Genomic DNA, 25269 nt, shown 5'->3' with positions numbered 1-25269 from the left:
AATCTGCCCTACTGTCAGTGGAGTGCTGGCCCTCAGCTGTTTACCTAGCTGTGCTAGAGTCCCACCACTCAAAACAGATCCTGTGCCACAGCACAAACAAACTGTTTTTTAAGTACATCAGAAGCAGGAAGCCTGCTAAACAACCAGTGGGGCCTCTTGACAATCAAAATACAAAAGGAGCACTTAAAGACGAAAAAGTCATTGCGGAGAAACTAAATGGATTCTTTGCTTCAGTCTTCATGGCTGAGGATGTTAGGGAGATTCCCAAACCTGAGCCAGCTTTTGTAGGTGACAAATCTGAGGAACTGTCACAGATTGAAGTGTCACTAGAGGAGGTTTTGGAATTAATTGATAAACTCAACATTAACAAGTCACCGGGACCAGATGGCATTCACCCAACAGTTCTGAAAGAACTCAAATGTGAAGTTGTGGAACTATTAACTAAGGTTTGTAACCTGTCCTTTAAATCGACTTCGGAACCCAGTGACTGGAAGTTAGTTAATGTAACGCCAATATTTACAAAGGGCTCTAGAGGTGATCCCGGCAATTACAGACTGGTAAGTCTAACGTCGGTACTGGGCAAATTAGTCGAAACAATAGTTAAGAATAAAATTGTCAGACACATATAAAAACATAAACTGTTGAGCAATAGTCAACATGGTTTCTGTAAAGGGAAATCGTGTCTTACTAATATATTAGAGTTCTTTGAAGGGGTCAACAAACATGTGGACAAGGGGAATCCAGTGTACATAGCATACTTAGATTTCCAGAAAGCCTTTGACAAGGTCCCTCACCAAAGGCTCTTACATAAATTAAGCTGTCCTGGGATAAAAGGGAAGGTCCTTTCATGGATTGAGAACTGGTTAAAAGACAGGGAACAAAGGGTAGGAATTAATGGTAAATTCTCAGAATGGAGAGGGGTAACTAGTGGTGTTCCCCAAGAGTCAGTCCTAGGACCAATCCTATTCAACTTATTCATAAATGATCTGGAGAAAGGGGTAAACAGTGAGGTGGCAAAGTTTGCAGATGATACTAAACTACTCAAGATAGTTAAGACCAAAGCAGATTGTGAAGAACTTCAAAAAGATCTCACAAAACTAAGTGATTGGGCAACAAAATGGCAAATGAAATTTAATGTGGATAAATGTTAAGTAATGCACATTGGAAAAAATAACCCTAACTATACATACAATATGATGGGGCTAATTTAGCTACAAGAAGTTAGGAGAAAGATCTTGGCATCATCGTGGATAGTTCTCTGAAGATGTCAGAGGCAGTCAAAAAAGCAAACAGGATGTTAGGAATCATTAAAAAGGGGATAGAGAATAAGACTGAGAATATATTATTGCCCTTATATAAATCCATGGTACGCTCACATCTCGAATACTGTGTACAGATGTGGTCTCCTCACCTCAAAAAAGATATTCTAGCACTAGAAAAGGTTCAGAAAAGGGCAAACTAAAGTGATAGGGGTTTGGACAGGCTCCCATATGAGGAAAGATTAAAGAGGCTAGGACTCTTCAGCTTGGAAAAGAGGAGACTAAGGGGGGATATGATAGAAGTATATAAAATCATGAGTGATGTGGAGAAAGTGGATAAGGAAAAGTTATTAACTTATTCCCATAATACGAGAACTAGGGGTCACCAAATGAAATTAATAGGCAGCAGGTTTAAAACAAATAAAAGGAAGTTCTTCCCACAGCGCACAGTCAACTTGTGGAACTCCTTACCTGAGGAGGTTGTGAAGGCTGGGACTATAACAATGTTTAAAAGAGAACTGGATAAATTCATGGTGGCTAAGTCCATAAATGGCTATTAGTCAGGAAGGGAAAAGAATGGTGTTCCTAGCCTCTGTTCATCAGAGGATGGAGAAGGATGGCAGGAGGAGATCACTTGATCATTGCCTGTTAGCTTCACTCCCTCTGGGGCACCTGGCGTTGGCCACTGTCGGTAGACAGGATATTGGGCTAGATGGACCTTTGGTCTGACCCTGTACTGCCGTTCTTATGTTCTTAGTTTCCCTCACACAGACCAGTAAAGAGTGAAACCAGACCTCTTAGCACTCTGAGTCTGCCCTGTTCCCAGCAGAGTTCTGGTCCACAACTACTCTTACTTGTGCCAGTGTCTGTATATGCTCAGCAGTTTTGTGCCACAGCAACGTCCAGCTGTGCCTCAGTTTCTCTGCTTTCAGTGGCGTTCTGGCCCACAGCTTTCCTAGCTGTGCCAGGGGTTCACCAGTCTGATATTTTGTACAAAGATTACAAACATGCTAGTGTGCAGGGTGTGAATACAGGCATGCTTAATGTCATATTTACACTGGAAAGTTTCTCACTCAGTAGATAAGTGACTTGCTAAACAAATGTCATGCCAGAGGGCCAGGCAAGGCCTCTTCTTTTCATGGTTGCAATAGGCAATAAAAATCTAGCTTGGCTAGCAGGAGCATGAGCAACTGAAGACATAACTTTGATCAGTTAGCGTAAGAAATAAAGCTGAATCCTAATAGCACTAGGCTATGGCCATGCTTCTTTGCAACAGTTTGCCATTTAGCTGAAGACATCTATTATGCAAAAGAATAGGAGCACTTTGTCCTTTTCATCTTCATTGTACTTTGACGGGTTAGTCAGGTTTATTTATAAACCACAGGCTAATTACCTTGCTTCCCGTTTCACTGAACAAAGGTATGTTGCCACCTTTCCTAGCATCAGCAAGACTTCTCATAAGGACAAGACGTTCTGACCAAAAATGGCTGAGGAGGAAAGTAAGAGCTTCTCTGTTGAGCTGAGTGAGAAAGGAGGTTTAGAAAACAAAGGATTTGTTCAAAATGAGGTGCTTAATGAAAAGGAATGCAATGCCAGCAGCCAAGAGGAGATACCAGAAACATGCGTTGTTGGCATCAACTCAGCAGCTGTGCAGAACCAGGACTGTGAAGTTTTGAAGCCCTTTGCAGGAATGCCTAAGGAAGTCTTGCTTAAATTCTCAGGTCAGGCACGGTACAGAGTCACCAGAGAGATCCTCTTCTGGCTCATAATTGCATCTACACCAGTGCTTGTCGGTGCTACAATTGCAATTGTTGCCGTGTCGCCAAAGTGCCTGGACTGGTGGCAAGCTAGTCCCATTTATCAGATCTATCCACGTTCATTTAAGGACACCAACAAGGATGGGAATGGTGATCTGAAAGGTGCGTGCTCTACATTTTTGTGACGTTCAGTCCTTGGTAGCATGAAGCTGTGTGTATTAGATATGTTTCTGTTACCACAATCTCTCATTCCCTAAAAAGTGTATTAACAGTAGAGGCAGCCACCGGATTAGAGACATGTGGGATCACAAGTTAGCTAATAACCCACAGGCAGCCAAAACTGTGATTATCATTAACCATCTAATCAGGAAGGGCACAAGTTGCTGAGTCTAAATCTTTATCAAAGTTAAAACCTCCCCAAAGTATGCCACTGTTCAGATCTGGAGTTTTGATTTGACCCATCAGAGAGAAAAAGAGAGAGAACAGCTGCAAAATTGCAATCTGGATTAGAATTTCCCACCAAAATTTGGAGAGTGTTTGGAATCCAATGTGTTATTAGACAATCAGTTAATTGCCATTTTGGATTTTGCTCCATAAAAAATCTGAGGGGGAAAGAAACCAGTTAAAAAATGAAAAAGGAAGAAATGCTATTTTTGAGCCTTTAGGGAGACTCAATACCTCAATACAAATGTATCTGATACACTATATAGATGGTGCCAAATATTAAGAACTCAGTTGACTCACACATTTTACTACAAAAAATGGATAGGAAAAGACAAAAAATAAACTTATATATATGTGTGTATATATATATATATATATGTGTATGTGTGTGCATATATATACACACACACACAAAATGTACTAGAACATCATATCTTCAATCAGGAAGTGAAGAACAGTGTGTTTCTATAGGTGGATAATATTTGTGACATGCCATGAACGTATATTAGTTTTGATTTAAGAGGAGGGTGACTGGAATGATTTAGGGACTGGAGACAGTATTAGAGTGAGCAGTAGAGAAAAAGTACAGGTTAAAAGAAGTGGGGTTTTTACTCACAAAAGCTTATGCCCAAATAAATCTGCTAGTCTTTAAGGTGCCACCGGACTCCTCGTATGGATACAGACTAACATGGCTACCCCTCTGATAATAGGTTACAAGAGAACATCTTCTATCTAATTGGAGGTGAAGCCTAGGGCTTTTTCATTTAAATTGCACTTACCTGCTTCTCAGGGTGGTTGTGAGGGTTAACTCACATTCCTTGACAATGAAAATAAATAATTCAAACATTTTATTAGAATTCATTAATCTCAATATTCCAGAACTGAATGTTACATTTAACGAATGAAAGAATAAAAGCTGTAAGCCAGGGTGTAAATGTTGCTTGAATTAGCATCTTTGCTCTGTTTTTCATGATTAATCTTTTTCAGTTGCTTATTATAGAATAAAGACCTTTAGTTGCCCTCACCCTTTTAACATACTGTGATCCAATACTGCACCACCAAAGCTTTAGGATTCTGCTACCTCTAGCCATAATGAAAGGGAAAGAGATCTCCGCCCATGGACCTGTGTACGTCTTCCAGATGAGGGAAACTTAATTTCAACAGAAATGATAACTTTGACACAGACACATTGTTTTTGTCCTTGCAAAACAGACTTTTTTCTTTATTTACAGGTATCCAAGAAAAACTGGATCATATCACGTATTTAAATATAAAAACGATCTGGATTACTTCTGTTTATAAATCACCCTTAAAAGACTTTGGGTATGGAGTTGAAGACTTCCGGGATGTTGATCCTATGTTTGGAACGATGAGGGATTTTGAAAACTTGATTGCAGCTATACATGACAAAGGTAAACTTGAGCTATGACCAAAAAAAAAAAAAAAATGCACTGCTCACACATGGAATGTAGATGTACTTTTCTTTTTTTTACTTCACATTTTGTTGTTTTGTGTTTCGATTTGTGTGGCTTCCATGGACAAAGGGGTTCAGAACCTGACACATCGAATGGGGATTCTGAATAGGGTTACCAACTTCCTAATGGCAGAAAACCAGAGCCCCTCGTCCTCTCCCACCACTTTCCTGAGCTCTGCCCCTTTCTTGAGGCCCCGCCCTCCATTCCCCCTCCCTCCGTTGCTTGCTTTCCCCAGTCCTTATTCACAGGGGGTTGGGGTGCAGGGGGGGTGAGGGCTCTGTCTGGGGTTTCTGGTTTCAGGGTGGAGCCAGAAATGAGAGGTTTGGGGAGCAGGAGGGGGCTCAGGGCTGGGGCAGGGGTTGGGGATGCAGGGTGCAGGCTCTGGAAGGGAGTTTGGATGTGGGAGGAGGATCAGGGCTGGGGCAGGGGGTTGGAGTGCAGGAGGGGACTCCAGGCTTGGGCACAGGGTTAGGGTGTTGGAGAGAGTGTGGGCTCTGGGAGAGAGTTTGAGTGTGGGAGGAAGTTTGGGTGGGGCAGAGGGTTGGGGGATATGAGGGTGAGGAGTATGGGCTCTGGGCGGTGCTTACCTCAGGTGGTTTCTGGGGATGCTGGAATGTCCCTCCGGCTCTGTGTGCTGCTCCCACATGCAGGTGCCGCTCCCACATGCAGGTGCCACCCCCACATGTAGGTGCTTCCCCCGCAGCTCCCATTACCTGTGGTTTCCAGCCAATGGGAGCTGTGGAGCCGGTGCTCGGGTTGGGGGCAACACATAGAGACTCTGGCCACCCCTATGCCTAGGAGCTGGAGGGACATGTCGCCACTTCCGGGATCCTCATGAAGCCAGGTAGGGAGTGTGCCTGCACCGCCAACTGGACTTTTAGTGGCCCAGTCAGCTGTACTGATTGGAGCCACTAGGGTCCCTTTTCAACCTGTTGTTCCAGTCAAAAACTGGTTACCTGGCAAGCCTAGTTTTGAAGGGATGAGTACTGACTGCAGCATTGCAACCCTTTCTATCAATCTTGCAGAAGCCTCTCCATTGAGGCTTCATGCAACTTGGCCTATGCAACATGGATGGGAGCTAGGCATTGGAAGAGGGAAGCCAGTACTGTAGATCCTCTAAAATCCACACAGCTCTCAGGATGGCTACTGGTGTTTTGGAATGAAACTCCTTTCACGTTCTATGTTGGGGGACCGGCCCTGTTCTTTTTTTGACAGGTTGTATTTATTAGACCCTGCAGTAATCTTCTGAAGACTGAAGCCTGAGATGCTGTCACTTCTGTCTTTGCATCCATAAGCAATAATGTTCTTGCTGGAGTTAGAAAATAAAATTAAATTAAGAAGATTAGGAAAAGTTGGGTTCTTTCACTAGCATGACCTCCTTTGTCTGTCTGTTTAGACCCCAGTCCCACAAACATTTATACAAGCACTGAACTACATACAGTTGAGTGGTCCCATTGACTACAAAGGGACTGCTCATATGCACCAAGTTAAAGAGCTATGTAAGTGACGGTCGGATGGTGCCTGAGTGTTTGTCTAGACTCTAAAGGGTTTCGCCAGTATAGGTTATACCAGTTCCCCAAATTAAATGACCTACACTGAAAAAAGGACTTTTTGCATAACATTTTGGTATAACAGCATCTAAACTAGGGCTTTTGCTGACACAGAGATCAGTGGTATGAATCTTCCACTCCCCCTCTTAACAGACAGCTATGCTGGCAAAACTTTTCTGGGTAGACCAGGCCTTAGACTCTAAGCCCTTGAGGACAGAGGCCTCTCTTAACTGTATGTCTGTAAAGCCACCAGTGTTATTTTGGCTTCTATGTTAATACTGTAAATTTTGTGACTTGGGATGTTTTGTTTTGATTTAATCTTTCCCACATTTGATTTGTAAGGTTTAAAGGTGATAATGGATTTAATACCAAACCACACAAGTGACAAACACAGTTGGTTTCAGCTGAGTCGCAATCGGACTGGGAAGTATGCGGATTACTACATCTGGCATGATTGTGCACACACTGATGGGACAATCACTCCTCCCAACAACTGGGTAAATACAAGGTTTGGGTTCACCTTCAAATCACAAAATGAACAGGAAAATCACAGCAATGTAGTGAATATGAAATCGTTGTGTGGTGGCTGCTTACACAGCATGTAAATTCAAATCTTTTGTTTCATTTGTAACTTCTGCTCGTATTTGAGTTCATCTGAACAACGTGAATTAAAATACAAGAATAAGACAGCGAGGCAGCATTGCTTTTCTTTGATTTCATTTGGTTTTAATCTATTTTGATTTCTGTTCCTCTCCTTTAATTTTGTATCTAACACATTTTGGTATATGGTAGGGCTGTCAATTAATTGCACTTAACTCAAGTGATTAACATAAAACAAATTAACTAGATTTTTAAAATCGCAGTTTTAATCACTGTGTTAATAATAGAATACCAATTTAAATTTATGATAAATTTTGGATGTGTTTCTACATTATCAATTATATTGATTCCAATTACAACACAGAATACAAAGTGTACAGTGCTCAATTTATATTATTTTGATTAAATACTTACACTGTAAAAAAGATTTGATAAATGGTATTTTTCAATCACCTCATACAAGTACTGTAGTGCAATCTTTATAGTGAAAGTGCAACTTACAAATGTAGAATTATTTTTTTCCACATAACTGCACTCAAAAATCAAACAATGTAAAACTTTAGAGCCTACAAGTCTACTCAGTCCTACTTCTTGTTCAGCCAATCGCTAAGACAAACAAATTTGTTTACATTTATGGGAGGTAATGCTGCCTGCTTATTTACAATGTCATCTGAAAGTGAGAACAGGCATTCACATGGCACTGTTGTAGCTAGCATTACAAAGAATTTACGTACTAGATATGCTAAACATTTGTATGCCCCTTCATGCTTCGATTTATCTTTTTTACAGTGAAAATACTTGTATTAAAAATAATAATATAAAGTGAGCACTTTACATCTTGTATTATGTGTTGTAATTGAAATCTATATATTTGACTATGTAGAAAATATTTATCATAAATTTAAATTGGTATTCTATTATTGTTTAACAGTGTGATTAGAACTACCATTAAATCATGACTCTTTTTAAATCTCATGATTAATCATGATTATTCCTTTTAATCATTTGACAGCCCTAGTATATGGACATTCCATTTGGGGAGCTTCTTACCAGTTGCCCTTTATGCATGCCAACTATGAGGTCAGAAAAACAAACCAGCACATTGTTGGATTATTGCTTTCCTTTCCTAGCCTTCGTAGCAGGCCAAGATGCTGGAAAATGACTTATCTACTTATTTTCCGTGTTTTAATTGGAAATCCAACCATTTACTCTATAATAAGAACTTGCATCTTCTAAACACATGAGCTAGAAACCAGCAAATTAACATATTTGACCATAATTATTTTTAACTTAGTAACACAGCGACAGTTTTGAGAAATATCTTGAATATTGTCTCAAATCTAACTCACGTACAGCTGATGACTTTATTATTCTCAAATATTCATTGTTGCTGATATTTCAGAAGAGGCTGTTATGTCAGTTGAGACTTTGTAGAAACAAGTTTCACAAAATATATGTCAACTAGAAATGCTCCCATAAAATTAAAGAAAATTCTCAATTAAAACCTGCTTTTAAAAAACATGAATCCTTCCTGTGAGTATTTATAGCATGGGCATACCAGCTGGTTTATGAGATCTGAAAATGAAATTGTCAAGAAAAAGTGTAACCGACTAGTTTATTTTCATTGTCTAACCTGAGTGAAATGTAAAAAGTAAACAAGAAACATAATTATTTAGAATCCAGTTTACTTTTTACAATTATTTTCAGAATTCATTTTCTAAGTTGTTATTAGTAACAGTAATGTAACAGCTGCTTATTAGCAACAATAATAATAAATAAGGCTTTTTTAAAAAAAGGTATGAAGTTTAACTGTACAGTCTCCCTTTAAAACTTAGTTCCACAAAAAAAGTTTATCATTTCTCTCCATATCTTTTTCTCACAGACTAATAGGAAGAAAAGTCCAGCTCAACACATTGCAAGCTCATCATGTATTTTATAGGCCTGTCAATTAATTGCAGTTAACTCACACGATTAAGTAAAAAAAAATTGTGATTAAAAAATTATTCATGATTAATTGCAGTTTTTATTGCAGTGTTAAACAATAGAATACCAATTGAAATTTATCAAATCTTTTCGATGTTTTTCTACATTTGCATATATATATTGTATTCTGTGTTGAAATTGAAATCAAAGTGTATATTATTTTTATTACAAATATTTGCACTGTAAAAATTATAAACATAAGAAATAATTTTTCAAGTGACCTCATACAAGTACTGTAGTGCAATCTCTTTGTCATGAAAGTATAAGTTTCAAAGGTAGATTTTTTTTTGTTACATAACTGCCCTCAAAAACAAAACAAGGTAAAACTTTAGAGACTACAAGTCTACTCAGTCCTACTTCTTGTTCAGCTAATCGCTAAGACAAACAAGTTTGTTTACGTTTGCAGGAGATAATGCTGCCCTTTTCTTGTTTACATTGTCACCAGAAAGTGAGAACAGGCATTTACATGGCGCTTTTGTAGCCAGCATTGCCCGATATCTACATGCCAAATATGCTAAACATTCATATGCCCCTTCATGCTTCAGCCACCATTACAGAGGACATGCTTCCATGCTGATGATGCTTGTTAAAATAATAATGCGTTAATTAAATTTGTGACTGAACTCTTTGGGGGAGAATTGTTATGTCCTCTGCTCTGTTTACCCGCATTCTGCCATGTATTTCATGTTATAGCAGTCTTGGATGATGACCCAGTACATATTGTTCATTTTAAGAACACTTTCAATGCAGATTTCATAAAACACAAAGATGGTACCAATGTGAGATTTCTAAAGAAAGCTACAGCACTTGACCCAACTGTAAGAATCTGAAGTGCCTTCCAAAACCTGAGAGGGATGAGGTGTGGAATATGCTTTCAGAAGTCTTAAAAGAGCAATACTCCAATGCAGAAACTACAGGACCCAAACCACCAAAAATGAAAATCTTCTGCTGGTGGCATCTGACTCAGATAATGAACATGAACATGTGTCGGTCAGCACTGCTTTGGATTGTTATCCAGTAGAACGCATCATCAGCATGGATGCATGTCCCCTGGAATAATGGTTGAAGCATGAAGGGCCATATGAATCTTTAGTGAATCTGGCATGTAAATATCTTGCAACGCCATCTACAACAGTGCCATGAGAATGCATGTTCTCACTTTCAGGTGACATTGTAAACAAGAAGCAGGCAGCATTATCTACTGCAAATGTAAACAAACTTGTTTATCTGAATGATTGACTGAACAAGAAGTAAGACTGAGTGGACTTGCAGGCTCTGATGTTTTTCATTGTTGTATTTTTGAGCGCAGTTATGGAACCAAAAAAAATCTACATTTGTAAGCTGCACTTTCACAATAAAGACACTGCACTACAGTACTTGTATGAGGTAAATTGAAAAATACTATTTCTTTTGTTTTTTACAGTGCAAATGCTTGTAAAAAATTAATATAAAGGGAGCACTGTACACTTTTTATTCTGTGTTGTAATTGAAATCAATATATTTGAAAATGTACAAAACATCCACAAATATTTAAATAAATGGCACTCTATAATTGTTTAACAAAGCAATTATTTAAGCAATTTAATTCACAAATTAAATTGTTTTCATTGCTTGACAGCCTTAGTATTTTATTAATAGTCCTTTTCATTACTGTTGAAATTCTTAGAAGCACCTATATTGCTTGTACAAAATATACTAGGCTTGGGAAATCGTTAAGCAGATTTTATGCTGTTTGGTGAGCAATTTTGGAATTTGAGCAAATAAATATATAATATGAGATTGACCAAACACAAATAGGTCTATTAAAGGTGATAAATACCAGGTCATAGGCAGAAGTGTACTAGGGTAGATGATTTGCATATGAAGGACCATATAGAGCAGCTGGTCATGTCTCTGCAGGTTAAATAAGTTTGTAGTAGTAGTAGGTGAAATAATATGGAAATTGTTTTATAGTTGTGGATGAGATTTACACTTGTATGTAAATGTGAATTTATTAGGTTAAAGTTAAGGAATGTTAATGTTAAGGAAAAACATCTCATTTAAATGAGGGTATTTTATGTTTACCTTTATTAATGAAAAATAAAAAATTAAAAATAGAGTAGGCTGAGTAATATTAAATTCCATTTTTTAGTCATCGTAATTTGAAGATGCACTGAGTACATGCAGCTCTCATTGACTTCAATGTTTTTTATGTAAGAGCCATATATGTTCAGTAAATTGGATTTTAAATAGTTATATTGCATATTTACTTTTGCATTTCTCTCCTTTGGACAATGAAAACAGACTAATCAGTTTCAGGCCAACTGTTATGGATAGTAAGTGAATAGTATTGACTAAGTGATGCATGCCTTTCTACATGCTTGTGAAGCACTGTGTAAATTACAATGCTGTGCAAATGCTCATTGTTTATTAAGTAATTAATAATCATCATTTTCTTATGTGATCAGGTGAGTGTTTATGGGAATTCCAGTTGGCAATATGATGAAGTGAGAAAGCAATGTTATTTTCACCAGTTTGGGAAAGAACAACCAGATTTAAATATCCGCAACTCCGCTGTGCAAGAAGAAATCCATGTAAGTATATAATCCACTGCTGCTACTCCAGTAGCAAGGAAACTGTTGGGTTTTATGTTTGTTTTTTAATTTTTAGAATGTAATTTCTTTATATAGTTGACAATCCAGTGGGAAGTAATTCAAGGATTAGTGTCTATGCAAACAATGCAGACAATGAAGAGTCAACACAAATATACCTGCTTAGGCAAAATTTAAACCATTTATTGTAATGCTTCAAGTATCAGAGTCTTATCTTTGAAGAGTCTCCTGCTAATTAAAAAAAAAAAAAGAGGCAGCATCCCACTGAGAGAGTCCCATACATTGCAGTACAATGGCCTGTAGTTTGCAGTGTTGTGACCATTATTGTATGATACTTTTAAAAGGATTAATCATATAATATCTAGGATCTAGTTTCTGTGTGTGCGGCTTACACAAATGTACACCTCTCCTTGGCTGCTCAGATGCAGACTGCACTCATCTCCTGACTTCTAAGATACAGGACCTACCATGTATGTCTTATTATGGTCTTGACCCAGCAGCCAAAAAGTCTTTGCCACCTCCTGCCTTGGGACTTCTCTGCCTGGGTATCAGCAGGACCATTTCCCTAAAACCCCCTCCTGCTGCCCCAGAACCTTGTCTCTGCTATAGGGCTGTATGTGAAGGGAGGGCTCAGTGGCAGGGCAGATGTGTGTCTTTAGCCCCAAAGCTGTTGCACTGAGCTATGCCAAACCCTGAAAATCTTGGGATTGGAGGAGTGTCTCACTTCATTGTGACAGCTCTTCCTGAAGCTGTCAAAATACCATGCTTGTGAAGGGTTCACACAAGAGATCATTGCCTTCCCCAACTGCTTAGAGGGAACTCCCCTTACCCACACCCCACAGGCTGGGGGAGCTCCCACTTTATCCTCTCCATCACCCATCCCATCATTGTCCTTTGCACCCCATTCACCTGCAACCTCCAAATCTGTCTCCTGCCCCCCTAATGCCCTGCTCCCCCTCACTCCCTCCTTCACTTCTCAGTGTCTAGGCTGCTCTCAACAGTCTATGTGGCCCGCCTTGCCCCCTGAATCATTGAGTGGCAGCCATTTTGCCTTTGGGCCTGGCTTTAACCTCACTGAAAATAGTGGGAGGTGGCAGCCAACTTTATTAAGAGCAGCCTGACTTCAGGCGCAGTTAAAGTATTGGAAAATGGCAGCCATCTTTCTGGCTTTGGCCCCACTGACAGTAATAGATGGTGCCATTTTGAATAAGGGAAAATTCATGGGTTGGCACCTGTCATTGTGTTTTCATGAAAGGTTAAAAGAATATAGCCCCAAATCGTTAGGGGTGCTCAAATCATGGGAGCTGGCAATACTGCGCATCCCAGAGTGCCTGCAGAAAAATACTCTGGACTAGAACAATCTAATACATTTCAGAAGTGCTTCTGAGCACCACTAGTTCTGTCAGTGTTTTAAGGTACAAGGAAACAGTAGGTTAGTGTTTTAAAATGAAGCTCTATTTCAAAAGGCTGGTGCTTTGTGACTTAATAGGAGACCAGGGCTACTCTGTGACAAAGTATAAATCTTTTACATTCTGTGTGGATAAACCAAACAGGGGAAGCAGGAACAGTCAAGCTTTACCAAAACTCTGCCAATGTGCTACAACCAACCTCTGTGTATAAAGATAGTTCAGTCTCCATGGCCCAAACCATCCTCAGTGTTTTTGTGCTGGTTCTAATTGAGAGGTTTTTACAATGCGCACAAGTGCTCAGATGAGACCTCTTTCAGTGTGTGAAATCACCGTAGAGGCTGTTGACATGGATACCTGTAGTTGTTTTCAGAATTACTGTAAAGGGACAAGCAATTCAATAAAATGGAGTATGTGTTGACCTAATAAAATCAGTGACTCTTTAACATGGACTAGTTGAATTCCATCATATTTTTGATAGAAGTCCTGGCTTGTGAAAGTATATTGTATGTGTAATAATAATAAATGACAGCACTGTGTGCATAATCTATTTTTATTACTTAGTTGAAAGATATTGTCTAGCACATAGTAACATTTACACAGATTGCTGCAGGGGGATTAAACTTTGGACTCATCTGTTAAAATGTAGGACCATTAAAATTATAGTAATAAAATAACATGCACGCATGATGTTCTTTTACTGATAATAGCTAAACTCTGAATTTGATAAAGAAACCATAGATCCATAACTTAGGTAATCATTTTTCATTTTCCGGATAACAAATCTGAATTCTTTTCACATCAGTTAAATAAGAGAGAACAGATTTAGGAAGTGTGTAAAAGAAAACCCAGTGTCAAAAGGTCTGTGCAGAACAATGAACATTTGTATCAATATGTTCTGATTGCCTGCAGGCTTGATGAGTGTACACCAACCATAGGACTTAGTAGAACCAGCTTGCTTTACACTCTTTTCCTCTTGATTAGGTATTTACAAACTGCTATAAGGCCCAGCTTCTTTGATAGACTAGATTAAAGGTGGCTTCCTGTGAGATATGGAGTTTTTCTGTCCCCTGTCCTCCTTGAATGCTTGGGGTAGTCACGGCTGTATGTCTATTATGGTTGAAAAATAATTCAAATAATTCCGGTTTAGTAAGACAAACTCAGCCATAGACAGTAGCTTCAATCAAAAATGGTCAGCTTTAACATTACTAAAATGTTAAATTTAAAAATGATGTATTGTTATATAATGTTACATTAGATAGTGTTATATTAGTATGTGTTATGTATTTCATAAATTATGTGCAATATATTTGATTTAAATTAATATTTGGAAAGCAGGTGACTCATCAAGAATTATCTTCATTTTATGTTTAGGATATTATCAAATTTTGGCTTGGCAAAGGCATTGATGGGTTTAGTATCAATGCTGTTAAATTTCTTCTTGAAGCAACACACCTGAGAAATGAACCTCAAGTGGATAAATCCCAAAATTCGGTAACACATTTTCTGTTTTGAATTTGTTTGCTCCTTATTGTCTTTGGAGATGTACCACTAATACATTTCCCCTTTGAAATGCTAATGGGACTCACTCTTTGTTTTTCTGGTAGGTTTTTCATTGACAATAAATTACAGTGAAATGTGTACAGATAAGCTTCAAAAGTGTATGACTAATTATTTATGGAACTTGCCTTTAGCGGGGCTGTGGGCCCAATAAAGTCAGGAGATGATGCCAACACTGAGCGGCAATAACATTACTGAGTTGACAGAAAGATGTGTATCTTGTTGACTTTGCAAGTCACTACAAGAATCTCATTTATATTGCTTCTGCCTGGAGTCTGGTATTCAGCAGCACCTACTGTATGTGTCATGATCACTGGTGTAAACTGAGTTATCTAGATTATTCCTCATTTAGATTGATATGTTCACCAAATATTTAGCCCCTCATCTAGCATAGCATTAGATAAATAACTAATGAAGATGCAGCTCCAAAACTGTGCCATTAATGTATTATTTCAATGATTCACTATTTCAGATAGATATTTGGAAATAACTGTATTCCCCATAGGGCCACAATACTTGCTATCTTTACTCACAATGAGCGGTATCTTATTTTGTGAGTAGTCCCACTGAAATCCTCAGGGAGCAAAAACATGAGTAAAGGTGGCGGAATCGGGGCCTCATTCATCAAAGTCTGTTTCTAGGGAGTAGGGGCTTGGGGCAGTGAGTGGTGCAATCCCTCTCCCTGCTGCAGTCAAGCCAGCTTCAGGGCATGGAAAAGGAAATGCCAGGAATGTGGGCTACATTATATCTTCTTTGCAGCACCAGGAAAAAAGAGTAGGTAATATCATTATGCCCCCAGTTTGCTAACAGACTCAAGTAAAACATTATCTGAAGTGGTGCACTGTCTTTTGAAAGTGTAATTCAATGAACAATAGAAGGGCTAATGCAAAATGTTGCATTATTCTTCAAGGAGAGCATCTCAGCATATTCTGAGCTGTATCATGACTTCACCACCACGCAAGTCGGCATGCATGATATCGTCCGCAGTTTCCGGCACACCCTAGATGAATTCAGCGTTGAGCCTGGCCGATACAGGTAACTCAGTTTGTTAGCATAGCCGTATTGAATTTTCCCTCTAATGCTAAAGGCACAATCTCACCAGTGGATAAACAAGTTGTTCATGGTAGGATGCTTTTGCAAGAATACCAGCCAGTAATAGTGACATATAGGTATGTGATATATAGAAAGAAAAGGAAATTCTTTTAAAAGACTGTGATGTTGCAGTCTACATGGTTTTATAAAAATATGCTAATGAGTGTCTATAATGTAACTGGAATATGCTTCATGCAAAAGGTCTCTTGTAAGGTATCATTACAAAGCTTATAATCTACTGAGTGTGATCATCCTATTTGTATAAATGTAACACTCTTGTATCTGAAACTAGAAATATGAAATGTAACTCTGAGGGCCTATTGTAATTATGCAAAGTGTGGGCCATTAATGGTGGTTTGGAATCTTGATGACTCCAATTAACCAGGACAATTGACTTCAGATGGCTGTGTTTTACCTGTAAGTCTTCCTGTATGTGTGCTGGCAAGTGGGCAATGAAGTCTTGCAGTGACATGTGATCATGTCACCTGAACTGGAATCCATCTTTAACCTGGTGTCTTTCCATTGATAAGGAGGGGGTGGGAACCCAGAGAGGGACAAAGGATTCCCGCCTTATGCAAAAGATATATAAAGGGGTGGAACAGAACAAAGAGGAGAGGAGCCGTCATGAAGAATCCCCTAGCTACCACCTGAGCTGAAACAAGAGCTGTACCAGGGGAAAGAATTGTGCTCAGGCCTGGAAGATGTCCAGTCTGAGGAAAATCTTACTGAAGCATCTCTGAGGGTGAGATTATCTGTATCCAGTTTGATTAGACCTAGATTTACACATTTTATTTTGCTTAGTGACTTACTTTGTTCTGTCTGTTACTACTTGGAACCACTTAAATTCTACTTTCTGTATTTAATAAAATCACTTTTTACTTATTAATTGACCCACAGTATTAATGTATTAATACCTGGGGGAGCAAACAGCCATGCATATCTATCAGTGTTATAGAGGGCAAACAATTTGAGTTTACCCTCTGTAAGCTTTATACAGGGTAAAATGGATTTATTTGGGTTTAGAGCCCATTGGGAGTTGGGCATCTGAGTGTTAAGACAGGAACACCTCTGTGAGCTGCTTTCAGGTAAACCTGCAGCTTTGGGGCAAGTAATTCAGACCCTGGGTCTTTGTTGGAGCAGACAGGAGTGTTTCACTCAGCAAGGAAGGATGCTAGGGTCCTGAGCTGGCAGGGAAAGCTGGAGCAGAGGTAGTCTTGGCACATCAGGTGGCAGCTCCCAACAGGGGTTCTGTGATCCAACCCGTCACAAAGACAGTGCTAAATTATTAGATACATCAAGGTCCATTCTAATTCCATGCAATTCTGATGAACTCTGAATGAAAGCAGTTTTCATTTTCTTTTTTAAAAGAACCCACTTGTGTGCTCCTTTGTAGGTTTATGGGGACTGAAGACAATAACCAGGAAAACATCGAAGCAACAATGATGTATTATGGAACATCTTTTATCCAAGAATCAGATTTCCCCTTCAACTTCTACCTAATTAACATGGAAAACTTCTCAGGAAATAGTATTTTTGAAACTGTATCTTTGTGGATGAAGAATATGCCTAAAGGAAAATGGCCAAACTGGGCGGTAAGAGTTCAGACATTTAAATGGCATGTTCCTGCTCCTATTACAGCCCACAGCAAAGCTCTCATTGGAGTAAGATCAAACCCAAAATAACTATAGCTGTTGTATCTGTGAAATCTACCGTGTTCTCTCAGCCCACTACAGCAATGGCTCTAGCAGGTCCAGGTTATCCATCCCAAGCATATTTACAGGAGTGTGCTAGCATTTTTGCTTAGTTTTAAACTTCATCAGGCCCACTTTTTTATTCTTTCAGGATAATATTTCACTCCCTCTTTCCTTGGCCAAACGAGGTTTGTGCCAGGAATGATACCAGGATTTGGGAAAGGCGACAGAATCCCTCTAAACCTTGAGGCACATTTGAAACCGCTCCAGACTGCTTCCATGTCAGCTGCTGCAGCTCTGGGACTGGAATAGAGGCTCTGACCCTATGCACCTTCTACCTAAGGGATTATGGCCTCTGATTCTGTGCATAAAGTGGCTCCGCTCTGCCGCTCTTTTCCCCCATGTTGGCCTGTGGTGCAAGCCAAGCTGCCCAAGTGTGCCTGCTTCTTGGATGTCTGCCTCCAGTGCAGTGGAATCACCATAGTCCCAAAGTGCTGAGAGGCTTCCATTGCTCCTATTACAATGGATGAATGCTACCCTCACAAAACCAGCACTACGCAGCAGAAAAATAACTGTGGTCAGTGAAGCAAATGTTGGCAGAAAGACATGAGAACTGTAACCGAGGGTGTTTGTGTTAGAATGGAAGACACTGTTGGCTGGGATGCTAATATATCAGCATTGCTTACTTCGGTCTGTCATGCTGTTGGTAGTATTTCCAGATTTCAGTTGTCAGGCAGCAAATTGTACTGATATAAAAATACTCAAATCTTTCTCCTTGAGGATATGGAAGTGAAAGAAAGAAGTCAAATAAACTTAATAGTTTGCATTGTAGGATTTAATGTAGAAAACCTTTTGAAAATATAAGAAAAAAGATCATATAAAATTGATGCAATGATCAATGCATCCTGAGATTTATAGTTAACATTTTGTTACATTAAAAAAACCCACCTCTTTTACTTAATATGATAAGATCTCATTCTGCATTCAGTGATAATGGAATAGATTTGCTACCATTATACCGTACAGAGCAACATCTCTTGCGGCAGGGAGCAGGAGGGAAGCAATAGTAAAACAGTTATGCTACTGAGCACTCTTATCATAAAGCATGTAAGTGCTTGGACAATATAATAGAAATATATGTGAAACTTTTTTCCTCTGGGGCTACTAGCTACCCAGTGCTTTTAACATACATCATTTCACAAGGGAACAGAGCCAGATTCTCCTCACTTACACCTCTATAAATGCAGAGCAAGTCCACTAGTTTAAATGAAGTTACTCCATGTTTACATTGATGTAAATGAACAGAACTTGTGTTAGACTAATGTCATATGGATGTTTTTAGTTTTAGTATGGACCTTTATTCTTGTATTTTGATATAAGAAATTATTTTTGTTTAGGTTGGAGACCCTAGCACTGCTCGAATTACATCTCGGATTGGAAAAGAATACACTAAGGTCATAAATATGCTCCTTTTAACTCTTCCTGGGACACCTACAACTTATTATGGTGAAGAAATAGGAATGGAAAATATTGCAACTGAAAATGTGAGTGAAGGACTTATAAATTCAAATACCCTAAGGAGCACTATTAGTTCTGAGTACACAGAATTTCCCAACAAAACAGTAACTTTTGTTTAATTAAGCACATATGTTAGGGGGCTTATTCCGTCACCCTCTCACTTCCCTGGTCCTTCTCGCATTACCAGAGAACAACAATACCCAAAGTCCAAAGGCGCAAACAATTTGATATTTATTAGGGTGAACTTCCAGCAAGCATAATTCCAGCTTCCTTCCTCAGTGTCCCCCTTCCCAGCTCTGACACCACAGAGCTGTCCCTGATCTCATTCCCTGTTCCCATTCCCCCTTAATCAAAACTTGATTCCAATTCTCCTACCCCCATTCCCTGTTCCCATCCCCCCGCCTTACTTCCTGATTGACTGCAGACTGTATAGTAAAACTTAAGTTCTGCTTAGCAATACCTTAACCAATCATTTTACTGAAATTTAACTAACCAATCCTGACACATTGTAACATGGTTATTTAACCAGTTATATCCCACCACCTTAGTTTACACCCAACAAAATTAATTATATAGCAAACAGAAACAGTCACAGAACCAGACAGAGATTATACAGACAAACAATAGGGAAGTGGAGACTACAGTGATAGAACAATACAGAAATGAGGATTTCACATCCCAGCTTTTGATAAGTCAGTTCTTGCCAGACAGGATGCTATCAAACTAAATTTCCTTTTACATCTTCTAGGCTCTTCCCTTTCTCTGGAGGTGATAGGAATACAATCCTGTCCTGATATTCCTAACAGCCCAATAGCACCTTATTTCAGTGTGACTAGTTTGGACTGTAAGGATGTGACCATACATTTCCCAGGTTATGGCTGCCTCTGCTGCTTAGCCGAAGGCTTTAGCCTAAGAACCAGGCCTCAGACTGTCACAGTGAGAGAAGGTCCTTACACACAGAGTGATTTTGATTCTCTCTTTTATTGCTCTATAACTAGATAAGTGATAAGAATACACCTAAATTCTTAAAGTATAGGCCTTTGCAGACAGGCCTGAATATCAATATATTTCTCATTCCATCCCCAACCACTGTCCTGTTTCTAAAATAATCTTTCCCCAGTGAATCGGGAGCAACCACTTGATTATTCTCATTATTATCTTAATGAAAAGACAGCATTGAGTGGGAGCATTCTGAATGGCAAATGTTCCTCCTTTTTTGGTTTCTTACTCACTCGCTATGGGAGAGAACTAAGTGTGTGAGAACCAGAGTAGCTTCATCTCCTCATGCCCCTGCACAGAGCTAGTAGTTATCCAGCCCTAGATGACCTGAGCACAAGGACTGCATGTGGATAACAGCAATCGTAGGACTAGCCTTCCCAAAGTAGGCTCCTCTGCCCACTGACCCCAGCCCCAGTAGGGCTGAAGGAAGTATATGGTGTTTAAGGGTGTAGTAGAATAAAACACACATTGCAGTCTCATGGCTAATAGTGATAATACACATCTAGGCACCAAAGTAGCCTGCCTTGGATGCTGAAAAGAGTTCTGTGTTGAGGAAAAGAGTTTCAGTGACAAACCCACTTTTTCCCCTGGCCCCTTCCAGTGGATTAATGAGTCCTTCTAAAAGTTTAAATCTTTTCAGGAAAACTTTCTTTCCTTCCAGAAATATGCTGACAAAGCTTCTCAAGAGCTTATTACTATAGATCCCAGAGCCATGTCTGCTGCAAACACAAAGCTACTTCTTAGAAAGGTCTCACCCTTTGGCACAGCCCTCTCACTCTGGGGTTTCAGTGGCCATCCAGTTCTGAGCCCTGGGCCACAGGACGGAAAGAAAGGTTTCCTTTAACCATCAGAGACAGGACTCATGAGCAGGGTCTCTGAGAAAGGAGGAGTCATTTGCTGAGGTACACTTCTGCAGCCACGAAAATTTACTCCTGGGGGAATGCTGCACTGAAATATTAAAAATGCTGCACACAATATTTTAAAAATCTGCAAATTTTATTTACCAAAACAACACATTATAATCATACCAGTTTGAATTATTTTGGTAATTTATTTCAAAGTACCCATCAGCAAGTATGTCTGTAACAATAGACAAAAAAATTCAGGAAATTTCTTGACGAATAGATTCCTTACTAGGCATACTAATACAGAAGTCTAAGTAATAATTCATTTAAATGACAATACAGAACCGTATTTCCTGCACCCCTCAGAAGCAGTGTAAACGCTTGGGGTAGTCAGGGATAATGGAGGAGTCGAGGGAAAGGGAAGTAACCGCTGGGAAAGAGTCTAGATGTGAACTTGGAGGGTTGCTGCATATGGGTGGAAAAAGTATACAACAGGTTTTTGGGGGGGGCAGAGAGGGATTGGTAGGGAGCCTCCCCCATGCAGACCCTGGCTTATTCTTAGTGTCTCCCACTCAGTTGGACACATCTGCCCCTGTCCCCATGTGTCCCTGCACCCCCTCCCCATGTGTCTGTGACTCCACTCAATCAACCCTCTTCCCCCATGTGGCCCTACACCCCCCCATCCCCATGTGTTCCAGCACCTCCACTCCCGTACAGTCCCTGCCCCAGTCTGTCCTCCCACAGTAGCCTTTATGAACCCATCTTTGTCCCCCCAGCAGCCCCACTTTGTCCACACTGTCTGTCTCTCCATATTCCCTTTCTCCTGATGTGGCCCCACCAGTACCATGAAGAAGGCAGGCTCTTTCTCTTCCCTTTGAGTGCTGAGGCTGGCAGGGGATTGGCTGCTCTGTTCTAATGCCACAGTGGCCCCTTGTGGCAAAAAGCAGAACTGCAGCAACTTTCCAGAAAGTTTTTCTGCAGGGGAAAAAAAATTGTGTGTGGCACAGAATTCCTGCAGGAGTAACAACTGAAGCCCCAGGAGATAAACGGAATGCGGTGAGGGAGCATTACAGGGTACAGACATCTGGGACTGGTGGTTATCCTGCCTGTCAGAACATGTGAGCAGGAGAAACCCAGTATCTATATTGCCACAGAAAGGAAAGTGGTATAACTGGTCAAAATTTTCACTAAGGCCTTTTTTCTTTTTTTTTTTAAACACACACATACTTTTTTTTCTTGGTGAAATCGCTGAAATGAGTGTGTGACATTTTGTTTTTAAAATTTTACAAAATTTATCAAATCATTGCAACTGTTGCTAGAGCTTTTGATCATTTTAGATAAGGTGTTCAATCACATTCAATAAATTTTTTACAAAAATATTGAACAACATTCAGGAAATGTTTTTGAAAGTCTATTTTGAACTTTTCAAAACAAAACTTGGAAGTTTTCACAAAGTTAGCTTTTCATTTTTTGATCAAATGTAATAATTTGTTTTGCAACATACAGTACAACTGTCACACGTCTCAATTTTAAATAATTTCTTATGTTTTGCAAGCAAGTTTTGACATGTTTTTTATTTACCTGTTACAGACCATGAGTTCCAAGAGTATATATTTCACTTGAGAAGGGAATTCTACAAAAGGACTGATATATTGAAAACTGTAATATATTTACAAAGCACCCATCAGGACAGATTAAATTTTCTCAGATAATTAGAGCTAAAATATAATACACACTAGAACAATTAACAAGCACTGATATGCTACTGAATAAGGTACTTACAGTCTTCACATTTAATAGAAACTTTGATTATTCAAATATTAGTACAGTATCTCTTTCCAGGATACAGATCACTCCATATATCCACTAACTGCATTTCTACCTGTCAAAGAATTTACATGACCCTCATTACTGTAGAATCTGACCACGTAATAATCATTAATAGCTTTTTATCCTCACACCACTTCTGGGCAGGGTAGGCAAGTAGTATCTCCATTTTACAGATGGGGAACTGATGCAGAGCAGATTACGTAACTTCCCAGAAGTCACACACAAAAATCTGTGTCTCAGCTGGGAACTGAACACAGATCTGCAGCACCCAGTCCAGTGCCAAACCCATTACACAGTTTTTCCTCCCCCCTTTCAGTGATAGCTTCTGATTCTCTCTCTTTATGATCCCCCTACACTTCTGGGATTTTTAATTACTTCCTGTCTAAGACCTAATTAAAGTCTCCTGTGAGATGGAATAATCTTGACATGAGAGATAAACTTGAGCAAAAGATTATTTAACTGGATCATTCTTTAGCATATTAACGAGGATGTTTTTGAATGGTGCCCAATACTCTCTTCTTTTTAGGTGACCTTTCCAGAGAAGTCACCCATGCAGTGGAATGGCCACCTTCATGCCGGCTTCAGTGAGGGTAACATAAGCTGGTTACCTGTTAATCTGGACTACCAAAATGTAAATGTCGAAGTAAGTATTTAAATTAAGGACACAGTCATATGGGTTACAAAAAAATGCTAGCAAAATAGCTTCAGCTAAATGAAGCTCTAATTTGTTTTGATTAGTGGAATGTGGCAGTTTAGCTAAGTAAAACTAAAACTAAGAAAAAACGAATCTGCTTGAAGAAAAATGGTAAAAAAAATCTTATTGCAGCAGCAAAGGCTATTTTACCAGCCCTCATTTAACCAGAAAAATATGGTGATACTGAAATGATTTTTTTTTAGTCTAATTCATTTAATCTTTCAACATTAATCTGAAATTCTCTCACCCCCATTTTAATTTAGATTAATACAAGTAGGCTTTGTTAAATTTAGCAGGGAAATAAGATGGATGCATTTCTAGGTTTGCATATATTGATCTGTCTAAGACCAACCTTGGCAGTTGCCATTACACCAGGTAGGTCAAATACAGGTATTGTTGATCTATAACAGTGAACAACAGCAAAGAAAAAAATACTTGAAACTAATCCATTGGGGGTTGCTTCTGCAGCACTGAAGTCAGTGGGAGCAAGATCCAATCCTTGATGCTGAATGCTCTGATTCCTTGGTATGGAATGCTTTGTTTACAAAAAGTGTATGAAGCGCATTGGAAGGAGCAAAGACAGTTGTAGGAGGAGACAAGGCTATCATCATTGGTGGAGTGGCAAAGGTGGACAATATGGGGAGAGAGAGGGCAGATAAGTATATGGAGAGGCAGAGTTGTGAAGGTCCCCAGAGGCTGAGGACAAATAGCTTCAACTTGAATCTGTGGAAGGATTTGCAGTGGGGGCGTAGTCAGAAAGGTGGGAAGATAATCTTAGCAGATGTGGTAACCACTTCTGTACTTCAAAGTAACATTTTCAATATTTAATGAGGAATAAATGACTACGGTAATGATGTGACTTTTTTTTTTTAAAACAGGTTCAAAAGACTCAACCTAACTCAACACTGAATCTATATCGAGAGCTAAATTTACTTCGCAACAATGAGCTGCCCATTCATAGGGGATGGATGTGCTATATTTGGAATGACAGCAATGTTTTTGTGTATCTGAGGGAATTAGATGGATTAGACACAGTCTTTATAATGGTTCTCAATTTTGGACAGGAATCAATCATAGACCTGAAAGCTGTAGTTTCTGAGCTTCCGTCTGAAGCTACCATAAGGCTAAGCACTAATTTTAGCAACACTGGTAAAGTTGTAAATACCAAAACAATTAAAACTGAAAAAGGGGAAGGAATTGTCCTTGAGTATAAAACAAGGAAGACAGTTCATACTACGGAAGCTTTCCAAGGGAAGTGTTTTGTGGCTGAAAAAGCATGTTATTCTAGTGCCTTGAATATACTCTACATGCACTGCTAAGCGCGAGGGCATGTAGGAAATTTTGTTTTATGCATTTAAGGCAGAAAGTGTTGATTTCAGGTAAATACTGTGGCAATGGCTTTTTAAACTTGCTGATTTGTGTATCAAATGAACAGCAGTCCATAAACAAACTAATGTGGCTTAATTGTCTGGCCTCTTTTATTGGTGTGTGAGCAATGGTGGTGAGTGGAGGGCAGAAGGTGCTTACCTTAAGGGTAACCAATTAACCAACAACCAGGGAGGCTAGGAGCTTCCAGAGGGATTTGAACAGGCACCAGGAAGGGTAAGGATCCTCCCTTGTAAAGCCTCCCTGGGGCTGGTCCATTCAGATAAGTATTTGTGCAAGGGTAGAACACTAACCATATGCCTATAAGGCTCCTAGAGGCATTGTGCCTAAGGTATAAAGCTCTTAGGATTTCCTGCTTGTGTGTTGTACCTGTCCACTGTATCTGACTGCCACAACTTAGCCGCAAATCCTTTGGCAGTTTACACTCCATAGTACTTGTTTTGCAAGTTTCCTATTTGTGTAATGGGCACTGAATTGTCTGAAATAGTTAGAAGCAAATAAGTCATCAGGTCAGTTTTAAAACAACTCATTTAGAGGAAAGAGAAAATTGAGAGATGATCAAGGTAAATATGTAACAAACAAGTGTTTA

At 39.3% G+C, this 25269-nt stretch overlaps 1 protein-coding gene across 1 annotated transcript; it reads left to right on the top strand.

Annotated features, from left to right (window-relative positions):
- The first annotated feature begins 2732 nt into the window (after positions 1 to 2732).
- On the top strand, positions 2733 to 24836 carry SLC3A1 (solute carrier family 3 member 1). Its single transcript, XM_050951845.1, has 10 exons — positions 2733 to 3178; positions 4693 to 4872; positions 6828 to 6982; positions 11516 to 11641; positions 14440 to 14559; positions 15536 to 15660; positions 17111 to 17309; positions 18806 to 18952; positions 23127 to 23243; positions 24173 to 24836. The coding sequence occupies exons 1-10, from the start codon at positions 2743 to 2745 to the stop codon at positions 24611 to 24613; spliced, it is 2046 nt and encodes a 681-aa protein (XP_050807802.1). The 5' UTR covers positions 2733 to 2742; the 3' UTR covers positions 24614 to 24836.
- Positions 24837 to 25269: the final 433 nt, after the last annotated feature.

This window comes from Gopherus flavomarginatus, chromosome 4 (assembly GCF_025201925.1).
Source record: "Gopherus flavomarginatus isolate rGopFla2 chromosome 4, rGopFla2.mat.asm, whole genome shotgun sequence".
Classification (NCBI taxonomy): domain Eukaryota; kingdom Metazoa; phylum Chordata; order Testudines; family Testudinidae; genus Gopherus; species Gopherus flavomarginatus.
Note: the sequence above shows the minus strand (reverse complement) of the source record. Positions and strands in the feature narration are given on the sequence as shown.

Excerpts from the sequence above, each read along its gene's own strand:
- SLC3A1 (XM_050951845.1), top strand. The coding sequence starts at position 2,743 with ATGGCTGAGGAGGAAAGTAAGAGCTTCTCTGTTGAGCTGAGTGAGAAA. Across the intron at positions 17,310-18,805 it reads GAAAATGGCCAAACTGGGCG|GTTGGAGACCCTAGCACTGC; the intron begins GTAAGAGTTCAG and ends ATTTTTGTTTAG. Across the intron at positions 18,953-23,126 it reads AAAATATTGCAACTGAAAAT|GTGACCTTTCCAGAGAAGTC; the intron begins GTGAGTGAAGGA and ends TCTTCTTTTTAG.